The sequence below is a fragment of the Mirounga leonina genome, unplaced genomic scaffold, assembly GCF_011800145.1.
Source record: "Mirounga leonina isolate KUSES-001 unplaced genomic scaffold, KU_Mleo_1.0 Mir_154, whole genome shotgun sequence".
Taxonomy (NCBI): Eukaryota; Metazoa; Chordata; class Mammalia; order Carnivora; family Phocidae; genus Mirounga; species Mirounga leonina.
The window spans coordinates 47,077,779-47,096,681 of NW_023270389.1; the positions used below are offsets into that span (position 1 = coordinate 47,077,779).

Consider the following 18,903-nt stretch of genomic DNA (forward strand, 5'->3'; position numbering starts at 1 on the left):
GGATGAATGGATAAGCCAAGTGGGATCTATACATGCAAATGAATTGTTACTCAGCCTTAAAAAAGATAGAAATTCAAACACATGCAACAACATGAGTGAACCTTTACTTATGCCAAGTGACACTAGTCACAGAAAACAAGTACTCTACGATTCCATTTATAGGAGTTACCTAGAGTTGTCAAGTTAATAGAAACAAAGAGTAGAATGGTGGTTGCCAGAGGCTGGGAGGAAGGGGAAATAGGGAATTGTTTACTAGGTAGTTTTTGCTTTGCAAGATGAAAAATTTCTGGAGATTGGTTGCACAACAATGTAAATGTACTCATCACTAACTGTACAGTTAAAAATGGTTAAGATGGTAAAGTTTATATCATGTGTATTTTCTCACAATTTAAAAAAAAATTAAATCATTCAAAACTTAAAAAAAAAAGACAATGTGAAAACTTGGGGTATTTATAATGAAAGAAGAGAAAAAAAGAAATAGTGAAAGAAATTTGCTACACTAGTTTCAAATTGGTTAATGCTATACAGGACCATAAACCATAACCCTCGGAGTTATCCTCTTTACATTGGCAGAAAAGAAAATTACATTATAAATTTTACAGACTTGTAAAATGTTTAGGCCATGATTGGTTGTGCAAATAAAGTTAGGTAGGCTTATTAGAAAATGCTCTTAGCTTAACATGAAAGGTCATAAAATCATCTTTTACACTTTTATAAGTTTGGGGTAATTTTCCTTCAACCGATTTTCTTTTCCCACAGCCAACTGGAATGTATTTCCCAATGCCTCATTTCTTCCTGTTGAAGGATCTTTTAAGTGCTTTCGAAATACCTTCTATGCACTAGAACTAGAGACACGTGTATGACCTTGAAAACCCAGCCTAGGTGGCAATTTCTGAGAAAAAAAAAAAAAATCCCTGCAATATCTACTGCTCTCCAACCTTAGGCTGGGTCAAGCCTTCTTTGCTGCCAAGGATCCCTGCACATGCGCCCTAGAGCACTTATCACATCCTATTATGGTTGCTTACCTGCCAGTTCTCTCCACCCTGTCCACCCTCTTACCAAACTGTGAAATCCTTGAAGACAGGAATAATCTTTTGTCTTTAGGATCTAGCACAATACAATGCCTGGCACGCAGAAGTTCCTTGGCAAATAAATGTTGATTGAATGAAGAAGGTGAGCATTAGCCATCCAGAACCATCCAGACACTTAGTAACACTTGGTTTTAGTGTCTCCTCTTAGAGCTGATTCCTCAGTTTAAAAATGGGTTTGAAGGAGTTGGAGATTTAACATATCTTGGAAGAAATCTTTAATAGCCATCTTTCATTTTGCGTGTGATTATACATTTTTTTTTAAAGATTTTATTTATTTGAGAGAGAGAGAGTGAGAGAGAGCATGAGAGGGGAGAGGGTCAGAGGGAGAAGCAGACTCCCCACCGAGCAGGGAGCCCGATGTGGGACTTGATCCTGGGACTCCAGGATCACGACCCGAGCTGAAGGCAGTTGCTTAACCGACTGAGCCACCCAGGTGCCCCGATTATACATTTTTTAATAACATGACGAAGAAATTTAACATCTTTTCCTAGTTAAAATAATACCACTTTGTGTCACCTTCTATGAGTAATTAGAAACAGGGAAACTAGTTACTCACTGAAATTTGTCTGGAACAGGGAAGGCTTGATTAAGAACTGTAAGCTGACTCAGTTGTGATGAGGGTCAATGGAATGCTTTCCCCTTGGTAGAATTCTCAGGATTTCAGTTAATTCTCATATCACTTTGAAGCAGAAGATCTAAGAAGGACCTCTTTGGTCCTAGGCACTTAGAGCCTCATTTTCTGTATTCATTCATTGACTCTCCATAAGGCAGGCACTCCATAAAGGGTTATATAAACTATTATAGTCGTGGGTGCTCCTTTTGATTTGGTTTTGTCACATTCCCCTGCTAGATAGCCAAGTTTTCTGGGAATTTTCATAGGGAAGAAGAGTGGGGTTAGGGATAAAGTTATAAGTGAATCCTGTAAGATCCTAGTTTTTGTAGCTGTGAAAATTTTATCAACCTTTAAAATAAAAGTAACGGCCTGAACGTTCCTGATCATTATGGACAGTCTGCCAGGCCCACACTGAGCATTTTGTTCTTGCGACATGATCTACCAAATCGATTGAAAACAGTGTTCTTGCTTTGGTGCTCAAAGTGTAATTTTTTCCCAGTAAAATGATTTCATTTTTTAAAAACCTTTTTTTTTTTTTTTTTGCAATTCAATTCTTATTTCCAGATTCCCGCCTCCTCCAGGTAATAGGAATAATAAATGTACAGTGTCAAAATAAGTTTAAAATATTTCCTCATAGAATGGTGCCTGGGTGGCTCAGTCATTAAGCGTCTGCCTTCGGCTCAGCTCATGATCCCAGGGTCCGGGGATCAATCCCCTCATCAGGCTCCCTGTTCAGCGGAAAGCCTGCTTCTCCCTCTCCCACTCCCCCTGCTTGTGTTCCCTCTCTCACTGTCTCTCTCTGTCAAATAAATAAAATCTTCTAAAAAAATAAAATAAAATAATATTTCCTCATAGAACATTATTACCAAGGAAGAGAAAAGTATTATATTAAACCGAAGATGAAGACTGATGGGAAAACCTTCAGGTTGTTGAAGCAACTGCTCAGAGAGCAGGGATGCCGTCCCCTTTTTACACACACTGCAAAGAAGAAAAGGGACATAGATTTCACTAGAGGACACAAAGAGTTACTAAGAGTAATGGGTAAGTTTGAACTGAGCTGCTAGATCCTGACTCTAAGAGGCGCCCCCAGGGTCAGCGCTGCTAAGCTGGGGCCCAGCTGCACGGGGACAGGACAGGGCCGGGCACTCCGTGGCCGGTCGTGGAGCACAGTGGGCAAAATTAGAGGGGGAAGAGCTGAGCATGAAAATGAGAGAATGCTGAATCAGAACGGCCCATTCCCAGTGTCGCCGGGCCGGGCTCCCCTCCACATCCCTGGGCTGTCCCGTCCTGGGAGGTGTCCTGAGTTCCAGCTAGCATCTGGTCATTTATTTTTTGTTTTTCAAGAAAGAAAGAACCAGTTCTTGCCACTGGCATATAGTTGATCCCAAGGCCTGCTTTTTGTTGTTGGTTTTTTTCTTCCCCCCGCATGCCTGGTCAGTTGCAACTAGGAAGCTATCTTCTTTGAGTAAAGGATGAGCTCTTTTAATAAATTTAATACCATGGAAACAGGAAGTTACACAGCCTGTGTCAAACAGGCCCATCATGAATTTTCATTGAATTAGAAAATGACAGCCCTCTCATCTAGTGACAGAGACACGCTGCCCGGCCAGCTAGAATGCAGGGGGGAAGAAAGACGAGAAAACCATCCTCCCGCAGAGATACTTCCTTCTCTAATGCACTTCAGCCATGTTACCACGACATTTCCGCGAACTGCCCTAGATTTTTCTAGTTAGCTGCGGCATGTTAAGACGGCCATTTCTCTCTTCGGGAATTCAGCAGTAGAAGAGTGCAGAAATCAGGCGGGTTGAAAATGTATACAAAGCCACTGAGTAAACATCAGTATCCCCGCTGTCACGACTTTTGCTCCGGGGATGTGGTGGGGGGCAGTGATGTTCAGCAGCAAACCCGCTTCCCGGCGCCGGTCCCCGCTCGCCCGCGGCGCCTTCCTGTTGACGTCATCGCAGACTGACGCCAACCGGCTTCCTGCGCGCGCTGTAATTGATCCGCGCGGCGCCGGGGTCACCCGGAGGGTAGAGCAGATGTGCTTCGCGCTGCTTCTGCTTCGCAGCCGCTCGGGTTTTCTCTTGGGGGTTACCAGAGGAGGAAAAAACCCACGGGGAGATGACAGGCTATAAGGGGCACCTGGAAAGCTGTGGCGCCTTCTTTGGAAAGGGGCAAATGGGGCCCGTGGGGCCCCATTCCCTTTCATTTGATCAGACAGGCAGGAACCTCACCGTAAGGTCCTTCTAAGTAGGAATTGTCTTGTTTATCCTCGGATCCTTGGAGTTTTGCGTAAGTCCTGGCACACAGAAAAGAAACAAGTTTTTTGTTAAATAGAGGGCAAGGCCAAGGGTCCAGGAACACCGGACTTGCCCAGGCAGAGAAGTGTGGACAGTCCCGTGCCCTGACTCAGGATGTCCCAGAACCAAAGGGCTGTGGCAGCTGGGATGTAAGTGCACCCCATCTCGGCCAATAATCTCTCCAGCCTCTACACTCTCGGGTTCTGCAAATACTTGTCCAAAGGCAAGCTGAAACGGAGGGGATATAATGCAAGGGAAAGGAACACAGGCTTTTGAAATCATTCCCTCATTCAACAAATATTTATCATGTACCTGTGTGCTGTTGTTTTAGCCTCTCGGGATACAATACTGAACAAAGCAAAGATACCTGCTTTGTGGGGAGTTTACATGCTGGTTGATGGACACAGACAATACAGAATTAAAAGGTCTATCCTGTGTTAGAAGTTAGGTGCTATGGGGAAAAAAGTAGAGCAGGTAAGTGGCAGGAGGGGGCGATCAGGGGCGTGGGGATTAAGTAGTAATTTTCAAAATGACCTCTTTGAGAAGATGCAGATACTGGAGGGAGAACAGCCAGGCAAAGTCAAAGGTGGGAGCTGCCTAGTTGTACTCAAGGAAAGCATGGTCAGTGTGGGTGGAATGGAGTGAGCAAGGGGGAGGTTGTGGGAGACGAGGTCAGAGACACAATGGGGGGCCATCATGTCAGGCCTTGTGGGTACTCTTGGCAGATTTGGCAAATAAAAACATGGATTCCCAGTTAATTTGAGTTTCAGATTCATAATATTTTAAAAGTATTATTGTGTCCCGAATATTGCATGAGACACACTTATACTAAAAAATTATTGTTTATCTGAAATCCAAATTGAACTGGGCATCCTGTGTTTTATCTGGCTAATACCACCCCTTGAGCGCCATTGCAGGGACTCTGAGGAAGACTGGGAGCCCTTGGACAGTCTTGAGCAAAAGAGGGATTCCAGTCGACTTAGAGCTTAACTGGTTCTGTTTTGTGGAGAACTGAGGAAAGAGCACTGTAGGCAGCAGGGGAACTAGATGAAGCAGTTGAAGTAACCCAGGCCAAACACCATGATTCAGACTAGGTGAGAAGAGCACAGGCAGTGGGAAGAGGTGCAACCCAGATACATTTTGAAGGTACGGCCAATAGGATCTCCTGGCTCACTGGGTGCAGGATATGAGAGAAAGGGAAGAGCCGGCGATTCCAAGGATTTGGGTCTGGGTAGTTAGATGCAGGGAGTTCAAAAACTAGTTTACAGAAGGCTCTGGAGGTGGTGTGGTGGGGGGTGCAGGTGGGGCCAAGATTATGAGTGCCATTTTGGACCTGCTAAGCTTGAAATGGCATTTGGGTATCTGAGCAGAAAGGTCACATAGGAATTTGAGTATGGAGCTCAGGATAGAGTTCTGAGCTGGAGACATAAATCTAAATCTCCAGGATGTAGATGGTAATTAAAGCCATGAGCCTGAAGGAACTCAGCGAGAAAGCGAGGCCTGCTGCCCTTCAGCAGTAAGAGGTCAGGGCAAAGAGGAGAAGCCAGAAAAGGAGGTGTGGAGGACTGACCTACAAGTACGAGGGAAGCCTAGAGAATGTGATGTCCCTGAAGGAGAGGAAGTGTCAAATGCTGCTGACAGGTCAGACACAGTGAGGACTGAGGGCTGACTACTGAATTCCGCAGAGATCACTGGACACCTGACCAGGAACACGTTGGGCAGAATGGCGCAGGCAGAACAGGAGTGGGTTTAAGAGGGAATAGGAAAAGCATGACGGAAAACAACAGAGATGACCCTTTGGAGGAATCAGACATATTTAGTTCCTGCACCTTACTAGATGTGACTTCGAGTAAATTACTTCATTTTCCGAGCTACAAGTTTCTCCTCTTGTGAGAAAGAAAGAGTAATAAGGATGCTGTGAAAATTAAATATGTAAAAGGTAGAGCATATCCTAAGTATTTACTAAGCTGATATTACTCTGACACGGTATTAAGTTCGGTCAGTGTAGTAAGATACTTAACCTTTCTGTGTCTCAATTTCCCTATCTGTAAAATGGGAGTAATAGAGCACCTACCCCATAGTGTTGTTACAAGGATTAAATGAGATAATCTACGTAAAGCACTTGGTTGGAACCAACAGCTTGTGGCACATTGTATCAATGCAACAAAGCTCTTACTATCCAAGCAATTCTCTTAGGAATGCTGGTCAACCCCTTTTGTAAATGCAGTGCTGCCCAGAAGGAAACAGGGTGCAGAACTTATAAAATAATTTCCTGTCTTGGGTAATACTATCCTTGTCTAATGCGATCTAAACTCATTAACTTTTGATGGCAGCTGTCTCTGCTGCGTTGCAACGTGTAAAGCCCTCCACAAGTGACGGTTATTATAATGGACTCAAGATCTCATCGTGAGTCAAACCCACTCTCTACACCAGGGACCTTGCTTTTCTTGAGAGTGAAGTCACAAGGGTTAATGGTTGTTTTCCATCTCCCTGGAGAACCTGGAGAGCCTTCAGTCTTGTAACACAGGATGCAGAACTCCTGCAGGCATTCTTAATCATTTCTGAGAATCTGAGGAACCTTCCCCCAGAAAACATACACACACACACACACAAAATTCAACACACTGGAATAAGAAAATCCCTTTATTTAAAGACTCAAAATGCAGTGCTGCCCAGAAGCAAACAGGGTGCCTAAATCATAAGAATTTTGCTTTCTTTTCCCTACAACAGAAACTTATAAAGGAGGTAAGAACCTGTCTGCCCTGGAAAGTCCAAAATAAAGATGGAAAGGTGATTTATTTTTTCTTAGAATTTTTTCAACAGAGCAAGATAGAATTAGTAGTTGTTGCTTCTGAATATGAGGCTTGTTGGTGTCTCCCCACTGCCCTCAAGGGATAAAAATAGCCACAAAGTAGTAAAGTCTAAGTTGTGTAAAAAAGCAGCTTACATGAGTAAGGTCAAATGGGAGAAATTTTAAACTGTGGGAAAGAAGATCACCCAATGAGAATTACTCTAAGACCCTTATTTCCCCCCAAATTCACTTTATGTCACTCAGCTTTTTTTTTTTTTTTTTCCCAAGTAAAAAGAGAGGTTAGAAGAAGTGAGCTCCAAGCTCCACTTCCAACTCAACAATTCAACTGTGCGGTGAGGTAGGAAGTATTTCAAAGGATCTGGCGCAGGGCTTGGCAACAGAACGCCTGTCCTAGAGCGCCCCCTGGCAGTGAGGAGCGGGCAAAACCGCCTCGGTGAAGAAGGCTTCCTTTCACTTTGAGAACAACAAAAAGTTGTCGTTTTTTTAAATCCAGCATTGGTGAAATACTCTCTTCATTAGCTCTACTCCGAGGAGCAATTCAAGTAGAGAAATCCTAGGCTTATAATCCCTAAATTAAAACTCCCACGAGGTGTCCACGCACTACTTCCGCTTCCCGTTTCAGCAGCTGCCCCTGAAAGCTCAGCTGTGTCGTCTAGAAAGCAAGCCCCGGCACGATCACCCAAGCCCTCAGCTAAAGCCCTGTGTTGACACCAGACCACCCTAACATTCCTGCACACTCCTTCCAAAGACAGCAAGAAATTCAGCTTTGTTCAGGTTTCGTATCAAGGTTCCCAGATAAAATGACTGCTGTCTGGTTAGCGAACAATAGAAGAGCGAGGCTCACACTGGCTCCCCTGTTGGGCGCGTGGCTTCAGCACTTTCCAGGCTGCCATCACATCTGGTCCCTACTGAGAGCGGGGGAAAGGCCACCACAGTTCAAGCCCACATTTAAGCCCACAGTGTTTAGTGGGAAGGTGCCACCGTGGGATAGAAAAGAACATGATGACCAAATTAAGATCAGTGTGTGGGAAATGGGGAGTTGCTAATCAGTGGGGTTAATGCTTCAATAATGCGCAATGGGTAAGTTCTAGAGGTCTGCTGTACGACACTGGGCCTATGGTTAATATTGTACCGTGCTTTGAAAATCTCCTGCATTCTTACAATTAAACTGCCTTCGGCTCGGGTCACGATCCCAGGCTCCTGGGATCGAGCCCCGCGTCGAGCCCCGCGTGGGGCTCCCTGCTCCGCGGGAAGCCTGCTTCTCCCTCTCCCCCTGCTTGTGTTCCTGCTCTCGCTTTCTCTGTCTGTCAAATAGATTAAAAAAAAATCTTAAAAAAAAAAACCCACACAATTAAACATAAAAAATCAGTTGCTGTAGGCTGTCACGACCCTGCATCTAACACAAGAGTTCCCAACTTCTGTCTGTCCCAGCAGTGGCCTGCACCAGGGATGCCTGGGAGGCAGGGAGGGGAGGCTGGACGGTGGGCTCACTAGCACGAGGCAAAAAGGCAAAGGAGGAGATAGATGGCAAGCCAGAGCGGGAAGCCTGACTCCTCTGAAAAAGTGCTCTCCTCACCAGCCATCTGCTCCTCTAGCCCCTGCCCTGAGAATCACCCCTCTAAAGTTTAGAGGAAGGGCGGGACATGTGTGGGTGGTTTTTCCCGGTCAGGACAGAGTTGGGAATCCTCCTCCTGCACAGTCGTTCCGGGCCTTGCTGCTCACTGAACCATGGGAGACCGATTAAATCAGGGCCTTTGGGGGACGAAGTGATCCAAGCTGTGCGGGCTTTTTGAACACTCCTGCAGGTGATTAAAGTACAAGGCCAGGCTTGCAAACTACTGCCTCAGCAATGCGTGGTCATGGTCCATCACCAGCATTGCATTTGTCAGTGGGAATCCGTAAGTTTACTTTTACCAGCGAACACATTTAAAGCTAGTGGTGGTTTCCCTGCTCCTTTCTTTACTTGCCTGAATGTTTTTAGATCACATGTTCTCACACTGAATTCAAAACAGAAAACTTCATCAATATATTCTTAAAAAGAATGAATGGCAGAAGATTCACCAAAAAACCAAAAGGGGTTTCTTGGTAAGGAGAGCAGATTCTTTAGTTTCTTTCATTTCACTTTTTTTTTTTTTAAAGATTTTATCAGAGAGCGAGCGAGCGCACGTGCACGAGCAGGGGGAGGGGCAGAGGGAGAAGCAGGCTCCCCGCCAAGCGGGAGCCCGATGCGGGGCTCGATCCCAGGACCCTGGGATCATGACCTGAGCCGAAGGCAGACACTTGACCAACTGAGCCACCCGGGCATCCCTCATTTCACTGTTGTCCCTGGAATCATTATTTGGCAGGGTATGGCACTGCCACAGGCCTGCCCCACCCTCTTCATTACAACTCAATTTAGCCCCAAAACTCGAGAAGCCACCAGAAAGTCCATGAAAAGCAGTTTACGTCCAAAGTAATATATTAAGCCTAAAGAGCACTTTTAAATGCATTTGTTTCATCACCGAACCTGGGTCTGTGGTGCTGAAAGACTTTCTGGAAAATGAACTGGGATGTCAGAGGTATGCCTCCACGAATACAGAACGATAAACTAAAAGCCAATTTGATAAACTTTTCTGGAAGGAGGCTATAGAGGCTGATTGCTAAGAACTCAGCTGCAAATATCAAACAGCCTTTTTTTTTTTTTTTTGGCCATTTTCTTTCACAAACCAAACCAGAAAAATAACCAAGTATGGTTTGTGTAGACGAATAACCTAGACAAAATATTTGGTCTTTCTACTCAGTTCTCTTATCTGGAGAACATGCTCTTTATTCAACCTTAAGCAGTTTAAGGATGTTTGCTCATGTTTGATTAGACTCTTCCCAATAAAGCCTTCTGTTTTATAGACATTCAGAACATAGCATTGTAGAAAAAAGATCAAGACTTTTATGAACCTTACTTATACCCTATTCTATCTTGTTTACTCATTCACTCAGTAAAATTTACTGAACATCTACCCCATGCCAGAAAAGACATGAAGGTGGCTTGGCCTAAGGTGATGGCAGATTTACAGAAAAATAGGTGGGTTACTGAGATACTTAGGAGGTAGAATTTGACAGGATTTGATAATGGATCAAATGTGGGGATGAAGGGCAGGGAGCAGTCAAGGATGATTCTACTCTTAGGTTTTCATCTGAGGTAACTAGTGGAGGGTGCAGGGGTGCAGGGGACAGTGGAGGTGGAAGAGGGCAATCTTTCCGAACTCCTCCTGTTCAAGAGAGTGTAGGGTAGGTTCCAGGGGGCATGGACTCCCAGAAATTAGGAAACAATTTTGTATGAATGTACACTTTCTTGGGAGAACAGCCCTCAGTATTTGACATTTAAAATAAAATAAATGACCCCATAAAAGGTCAAGGATCACTGGTCCATTGCATATAGAACCTGGAAATTCTTAGACACTATATTCATGTCAAACAGACGATTCTACCAAGTTGCTCAAACAAATGGTCTTTAATAGGCTACATCTCAGAGTATTTCATGCTTATGACCCGGTACAAGGACAAGGTAGTATCAGTGAGCTCTAATTTCTTTCAACTTAGCCAAACAACAAAAATTCCACAGAACTCTAGATTTGATACAAATTGATTCCACAATGTTGAATGACTCTAAATCTGAAAAGATCCTAAGCAAAGCTAATACAGAAGACAGGTTTACTGATACTTAACTACACTGATGTTTGCTCACCTGATTTGGCTTTTATTGAAAAACTCGCCATTTTTCTCTTAAGGTTTTGAGACAACTTTGCTGAGCCTCATGAATCTGGATAAAGTCAATTCCAAGCAAAAACTACATAAAGACCAAAAAGTTTTGGTAGAGTTGTTTCTGAATTTAGAAAGTTTAGCAAAAATAAATCAACATCAATTGTAGAAAAGGTGATGGAAGATCATTCTAGCTAATCATAAATAGATGCTCCACTGCCTAAAACATGAGGTGTGAAACACTGAGATACCACCTTACACCAGATAGAATGGCAAAAATGGCCAGGGAAAGAAACAACAAATGTTGGAGAGGTTGTGGAGAAAGGGAAACCCTCTTACACTGTTGGTGGGAATGCAAGTTGGTACAGCGACTTTGGAAAACAGTGTGGAGTTTCCTCAAAAATTTAAAAATAGAGCTACCCTATGACCCAGCAATTGCAGTACTGGGTATTTACCCCAAAGACACAGATGTAGTGAAAAGAAGGGCCATATGCACCCCAATGTTCATAGCAGCAATGTCTGCAATAGCCAAGCTATGGGAAGAGCCGAGATGCCCTTCAACAGATGAATGGATAAAGAAGATGTGGTCCATATATACAACGGAATATTACTCAGCCATCAGAAAGGATGAATACCCAACTTTTACATCAACATGGATGGGACTGGAGGAGATTATGCTAAGTGAAATAAGTCAAGCAGAGAAAGTCAATTATCATATGGTTTCACTTATTTGTGGAACATAAGGAATAACATGGAGGACATTAGGAGAAGGAAGGGGAAAATGAAGGGGGGGAATCGGAGGAGGAGACGAACCATGAGAGACTATGGACTCTGAGAAACAGACTGAAGGTTTTGGAGGGGAGAGGGGTGGTGGGATGGGTTGGCCTGGTGGTGGGTATTAAGGAGGGCATGTACTGCATGGAGCACTGGGTATTATACGAAAACAATGGATCGTGGATCACCACATCAAAAACTAATGATGTATGGTGACTAACAATAAAATTTAAAAAAATAAATAAAAAATAAAACATGAGGTGTGAAAAGTATGCTATCAATTATAGCCAAATGTTCCACCCCCCTACTCCCAATTTAACTATCCTAGTCCAGATCAGTACAGGAATGTTGTTACTTTTAATATTCAGAAAAGAAAGGGTAAACTTTTGACTCTGGCCCATATCATATATGTTTAAGTTTCATTCTTCCAAGCAGAAGGGAAGACAGGTATCCATTATGAAGGAGGAAGACAGGCATCATGGGGAAGAAACAGGGAACATCCTGTGGGGATACACTTTGCTTCATAGTCGATATCCTGGTACACACAGAGTCTCACTTAGCTGACAGGTATTTTCCTATATATGGTATCAGAAGAGATTTTTCATCAGAACATATGAATGACAATTGCAGTAACAGGATACTTTTTTCAAGGAGTCATTTGTTGCAGTAAGAAATGAACTGAGCTGGGATGTCCTACTTACGTCCCGTGGAATGACAGATTAAGGATAAATTTGACCAAACCACCTGAATGGGGTTTGAGAATCACCTAGAAATAATCTGCTCCGGGCAGAAGAGCTTTAGCAAACAAAGGCTCTGAATGGGGACTTGGGCAATCAAGTGAGCAGCTGAAAGAGCACGGAATTATAGCTGCAAGTGGAGAGCAGGCTTGGTATTGTGTGTGTGGAAAGTCTCAGAAGAGAATTTAAGAAACTGGAACATGGGGGCGCCTGGGTGGCTCAGTTGGTTGGGTGACTGCCTTTGGCTCAGGTCATGATCCTGGAGTCCCGGGATCGAGTCCCGCATCGGGCTCCCTGCTCAGTGGGGAGTCTGCTTCTCCCTCTCCCGCTCCCCCGTCTTGTGCTCTCTCTCTCTCAAATAAATAAATAAATAAAATCTTTAAAAAAAAAAAAAGAAAGAAACTGGAACATGGCTGAGAAGGGTTTGACATATTGCTATTAACAGGAGAAATAACACAAGTCTAAAATGTGGCGGTCAGCTACTTAAGACGTGGCTCCAGTGTGAATGAATTCCAACTTCATGGAACACAAGTATTTACCTACAACATAGCAAAGGTTTACAAAGGTCAAGAATAAAAAGGTCATGCTAAAAATGAAGAAAAATATTTTATCCAAGAAAAGTGTCAAATCTCTGTTTGCACAACTGTATAAGCAGATTTTGTATTTTACTCAACTAAGTTCTTTGGGTCACATATTTAAGTGAAATGTTCATTCCTGCAGAATCATCACAACAAAAACTAGTTACAAAAAAACACCTCGACATTTTTTGACAAAACAAATTCCAACTTCATAAATATATAAATCAAGCAAAATGCTGTTACAAATTCCAAACATTAGGCCAATCATAATTCCTTGATCCCAGTAAGTTCCCATTAGTTCCATAACAAAAGTTTAGAGAGCAGAGAAAGAGTCCTAAGTTTGGTTTCCTCATCAAATTATTACTAAGACATAATAATCAAGTAAACATTGTTTCTTATAAACATTTTTCCATAAATTAAAAAATATTTTTAAAAATTTTAACCAAAATTTAAAACAAAAGTTTATACCAAACAGAAACCCAAAAGCATTTCTTGAAAACTATGCTTACAACCAAGAAATTTTAGCTGTGAATAAATTCTCCACTCAGGTTTGAAGTGGGTCAAACACTCAATTTCATGTGAAAAGTGGCACACAAGTCAACTGTGATTCTAATTGATTAGAGAACACCTTGACTGAGAAGTTAAAATAATTTGTCTACCTGGTTAAAAATAGCAGAATTTAAAGTATCCTGGTTCCAATAGGCTAATGACACCAAGAGCATCCTAGGCTGACTGGTGACTGACTAAATGAGACAAATGACACCTAACTGTTAGGAATAGGGCTATGTTCAAAGAATACAGGCAGATCAAGTTGCTATGCACTTTGGTTGGCATCTTGGAAAACGTCAAGATCTGAACAGGCTCCAGGAAATGAAAATTTTGAATTGTCTTAGTGATGGCTCCTGCAAAATTATGAATAATGCTGTCCATGACACTGTATGCACAAATAAGATGAATTTAATTCTGAAAAGATATCAAAAGTTTGTTAGAAAAGCCTGGCTACACATGTAAAAATGTCAGCAGGAAACTTAAAACTGCTCTGTAAGATGTTGGTTTCTCATCCCTTACCATGCCTCCCACACCATTCAGATTCTTTAGCCACAGAATTGGCCCACTGTTATTTAAGCTAGCCACATTCAAGAATACAGTATCTTGTAAAAATCAATCTCTCTCCCCTCCAACACCAGGGGTTTCCTCAGCTATCAGAACCACCATTCTTTTGGACTTATCTACCAAACTATGTCTTCTGGCACCAAATCATTTAAACTACACAAGACAGAGTTGCAATATTTTCCTGTGGAAAGAGTGCTAAGAGTCAGCCCATAAGGCAATTTAAGGCATGTGACCATAGATGAGTCAGTCTTTCTTGGGTTCAAATTTCTTCATCTAAGGTCCTCTTTAGATTAAAACTGTAATTCTAAGTCTTCAGGTTAGACAGAATCTGACTATAGGCAGAAGCCTCTAGTTATCATTACGCCTTGAAATGGGCAACTGGCATCTCAGCTGTGAGAGTCAGAGGGTGGGTACAGGCAGAGCTGACTGCAGCTGCAAGGGCCCCTCTCTTGATATCCCATGATGTGTTTTTAGATGGGAGACGAGTACTGGCTACAAGCCACTGGATTTAAAACCTGAGTGGCTATTAGTAAAGCTACTCCTCCTTCCATCCCTAAAGAGTTTATAACCAGGATTTTCCTTTATGTTCTCATCCCCATTCCCTCTCACACACTCAAGCTCCCACTTCTCAGTCAACACTTCTTGGGGAACTCCATTACTTCTGATGGATCCTTAACAAAAATATGGGGAGGGGGACTGTTGTAAGTATAACACATGTCAACCCATCTTTGTACAATTAACTTAACCCTAAACTGCAGAGCATCTACCTATCTTTTTAACATTTCTTATTACTATTCCTGCCCATATCCATGAATCTATTTACTCAAGTTCAAATGATCTAGTACATTTTTTTTTTTTTTTGATGCTTTGGGCTATTTTAGTTAACTACCAAGCAAAACCCACCTTATGGGAGAAGGTAGGTAAATAAATTGGTAGATCGGCTGTCAAAGCCAAGTAGTCAAAATATGTCCAAGCCTCTCAGAGGTTCATTCTTCACTCTTCTCACTCAGGATGTTAACTATTAATTTATAAATAGGCCTCTTTCAAAGTGTATTGACACTCATGAGTTTGAGATGCCCCTGTCTAAAATGATTGTCTATCTGGCCATTTGCAAATGGATGGGATTACAATGAGCCTTATTAGCACACTGATTCCATAACCCCCATCTAACTGGCAAAGTATAAAATTAGTTGCTGTCAGGTTACCCAGCATTGGCAGAGTTCCTCCTGGTAGCTCATGCTATTACAGAGAGAGTTATAGTATGACCTACTAAATATGTAAATATTACCAGATTCACTTTGCCCCAACCCAGTGACTGCCCATCTGGAGAAGTGAAGTATATTACTCAAACCTGGCTTCTTTAAAGGAAGAATTCTAAGAAACACATTCCAAAATGAATTTTCTTCTTTAGAAACAAGTTGTGGGTAATTACCTAAACCTACATGAAAAACGGAACTTTTCCAATTCGTAACATAGTTGATTATCATAAATGATATTTAACTGTCCTATATTTAACTGTTCATTGACCCTTCATATAACTTTCCCACTGTCTTCTCCAATAAAGATGTCTGATATAAAATCACAAAAACCCAAATGGAAACCTGTTCTTTCTGTTGGATCAGCTATCAGTGGTGTTTCCAGATTACCTTTTTTTGTTGTTAATTAGAATATCATCATTCTTACAGATATACTGGAATTTAAGGTGAATCTGGATTTTTAAATTTTATTGTATTAAATATGTTTTCTCTAAGGTTTTTAAACCAAAACACGTCAGTAGTTAGAGACTCAGGGTTTAACTTTGTTTCATAATTGCTTAATTCTAAGAAAGAAGTTTCAGTCAGTTATAGTCTAAATTTAAATTACTTCATATTTAATATCATCTCACTCCCTTCCTCAGTGGATATTTTGCTGATTAAGTTGTTGAGATGAGGAGAAATCCCTTACTGTAGAAAGAGAGAAAGGAAGTAGGGGCCAGCTCTGCCATGTAATGCTGAAACAGGAGGCCTTAGAGGAGGGGTCTGGAAGGTGAGAATCAAGTTATATTCAGCACACAAGTATTTCACAGCTCTTTCTCAGATTTTACTTCAAGAAATGCGTCTGTATTCAATTTTTTTAAATTTGGGGATAAGTCCAGTATTTTACCACAAAGAACTTAAACTAGTACCACTCATATTCTTCAATTTCACCTTTCGGTCTCTTGTTTATTCTTGATAGTTCATACCTTTAGCAATATGGTGTTTCACACAATTTGACTTCAGAGAACACCATGTCCCACAGATGCTTAAACGCTGAAGCTCCTGGGAACTGTGAGGCCTACAGAGACGGTGCAGGCAAGTTTCAACAACCAGTCTCTAGAATTTTGTTATTAGTCTTCAGGAAACTGTACTGAAAGACTACTTACATTTTTTTAAATGTGCAAGTGTTTACATGACCAAAGCTTCAGGATGTGGATTTTCTGGCTGATTCTAGCATTTCAAAGAAATAATAATGGTAAGAACTGGAGGCCTGAATTATCCCTATGATATAGAAAATTTCAAATGAAAAAGAAAAAGCAGCCTTTACAATTCAGACATCCTTTTTCTGGAAATAAGAATCTGAGATAATTTTTGTCTTACTAAAATATGGATCACAAAACATTAGTTTTTCAGTTTTCATTTATCAGTCATATGTACAAGAAAAATATTTATAGAAACACACACACACAAAAACAACAAAAAATAAAAATTCCTTTAAACTACTACATTAAGGTGAACAAACTTATACGGAATAAGAAACGCTGTCAATAAAAATTAAAACATTAAATATCAATACTTACACAACAAAGTGCACTGTTTGCAAAATAAAGCTAACATACGATCACACAGAAAAACAAAGGCATCAACTACCAAAATACTGTTTTGTCTCAATACCTCCTCATTTTGGCCTTGGGAAATCACCAAGCCCTAAAGCACCTGGCTTATTATTTTCTCCCCTCCCCCTCCCTCATGCTTCCATCCTTTTCACACTGGGGTACCAGTGTAAGAGGCTCCTGGAGGTGGCTAACCGTGCAGCAGCCCCCAAGGCCGCAGTGGCTGTGCTCCGAGGGATGTAGAGCTTCTGGGAAATCTGGTGCTCAGGAGACAAGATCAAAGAGAGCTGGTCCAGGGCTCCGGGACTCTTGTCTTTGAATACTGTAATAGCATGGCTACTAGAGAAATCATTCTTTAGGCTCTCTGGAGAGCTCTCCACTGAAAAAGAAAGAAAACACAAGTCTTTTCAAGGGGTTCTCACACTCGTTGCCTTCTCTTTCCCATTCTAAATCTTTACTAGTGTGTGTGACAATCATTTTCTTTAGGTGGTGACATTTTCTGTTACAATTAGAGAGGGTGAGACTCAGAAATCAGTCAACAAATGGAAAGGAAATGAGAATGGGGAATTGAGATGAAATAAATCCTTGTCAGAATGAGGGGGGGGGGAAGAGAGGAAAAAAGGTACTTATGAACAGGGAAGGGAAAATTTCTTTCTAGGACATCAGAAATTGGATAGAATTCCAATTCCAGGGAGGAGTCCTGAAGCTCTCCTATTTCCTTCCAGCAGAGAGCACAATGGTGTTTCTATTGCCAAAGTGGTTTCAATTTGAGTGTACCAGTGTAAAAACAAAACTGACCAAGATGTTTGGGACAAGAAGTCCCAAAAACGGGTTATCAGCCATAAAATAAATTCCTGAGGAATTAGTGCCAAAAGTTCCAAACAGCCAAGGAAGGGGATGCTAGGCATTGTCACACGTATACTCTAGACCATGAACTCTTTATTACCTGCCTACAATGAAAGAAGGAGCTTTTGCCAGCATCTAAGCCAACACAATGCTTCTTTCAAGAAAATTCTGCTTTAGTTAAAAAAAAAAAAAAAATGCAGGTGAGCTAAATAATGTGCTAATGTGTTGTCCATCATCACAAACACTTTGCAGACTGATACTAGTATGATTACATTTTGAAAAGTACTGCTCTAGACCTTAAAAACACAGATTTCAAAAAATCTAGAGAAAACACGGACATAATCCAGTACTTTATTCATCTTCGCATTTTTAGCAACTAACATAGTAGCATGTGGTATATGTTCCATACATTTGTGATGAATTATATTCAAGGAGAATTTGACAGGGTATTCCAAAAAATAAAACTCTGATCATAAAGCTATAATTAATGCTCACTAGAGGAAAAGAGCTGGTGAGTTCTAATAAAATAAGTTTTACACAGTTTTGGTGAGCTCAGATTTTAAAAGGTATAAATATATGAAAGCAGGGACACATGATCAAAGAATTTAAAAGAGTAGCAAAACTTCTGCTTCCAGATCTGATGTTAATTCAACAGTGATTGAAAAACAACCCCTCCTGCTTTAAACAACTGGAAAACTGGGCAGAATGTCTGAAACAGTAGCAGATTCATACACTGAACAACAAGCATGCAAGGCAGTGATCCCTAAAACAAGGGAAACAAATGAAGTAAGTGCTACAACGACCTTAGCTCCTGCTGGAATAGTTTCTAGGCTTCAGTACAAGAAGGAAGAAGCCAAACTGAGCCTGGAGATCTTAGTGGGTTGAAAAGACAGAGTTTGGAATTCAAGAAGGCCAAGGTGCCTAGAATTTGTGGGAAAAAGTACAAGAGCAGAGGCAGCTAGAAATCTAGCTAGACAAGAACACTTGCAGTAACCTCTGAGATCAGCCATAGCAACTTTTTTCTAGATATGTCTGCAGAGGCAAGGGAAACAAAAGCAAAAATAAACTATTGGGACTTCATCAAAATAAAAAGCTCCTGCACAGCAAAGGTATAAACAATCAACAAAATTAAATAAGGCAACCTATGGAATGGGAGAAGATATTTGCAAATGACATCTCTGATAAAGGATTAGTATCCAAAATATATAAAGAACTTCTACAACTCAGCACCCAAAAAACAAATAACCCAATTAAAAAATGGGCAAAAGGCATGAATAGACATTTTTCCAAAGAAGACATACAGAGGCAAACAGACATATGAAAAGATGCTCATCATCACTGATCATCAGGGAAATGTAAATCAAAATATAATGCAATATCATCTCACACCTGTCAGAATGACTAAAATCAACAATACACAAAACAACAGGTGTTGACAAGGATGTGGAGAAAGGGG

The 18,903-nt window shown here is 41.5% G+C and overlaps 1 protein-coding gene across 1 annotated transcript in view; it reads right to left on the bottom strand.

Annotated features, from left to right (window-relative positions):
- Positions 1-16,447: 16,447 nt before the first annotated feature.
- Positions 16,448-18,903, bottom strand: part of TDRD5 (tudor domain containing 5) — a 100,606-nt gene continuing 98,150 nt past the window's right edge. Inside the window, exon 18 of the mRNA XM_035010690.1 lies at positions 16,448-16,980. Within this exon, the coding sequence (XP_034866581.1) occupies positions 16,736-16,980 (245 nt within the window). The 3' untranslated portion in view covers positions 16,448-16,735. The remainder of the gene's footprint in view (positions 16,981-18,903) is intronic.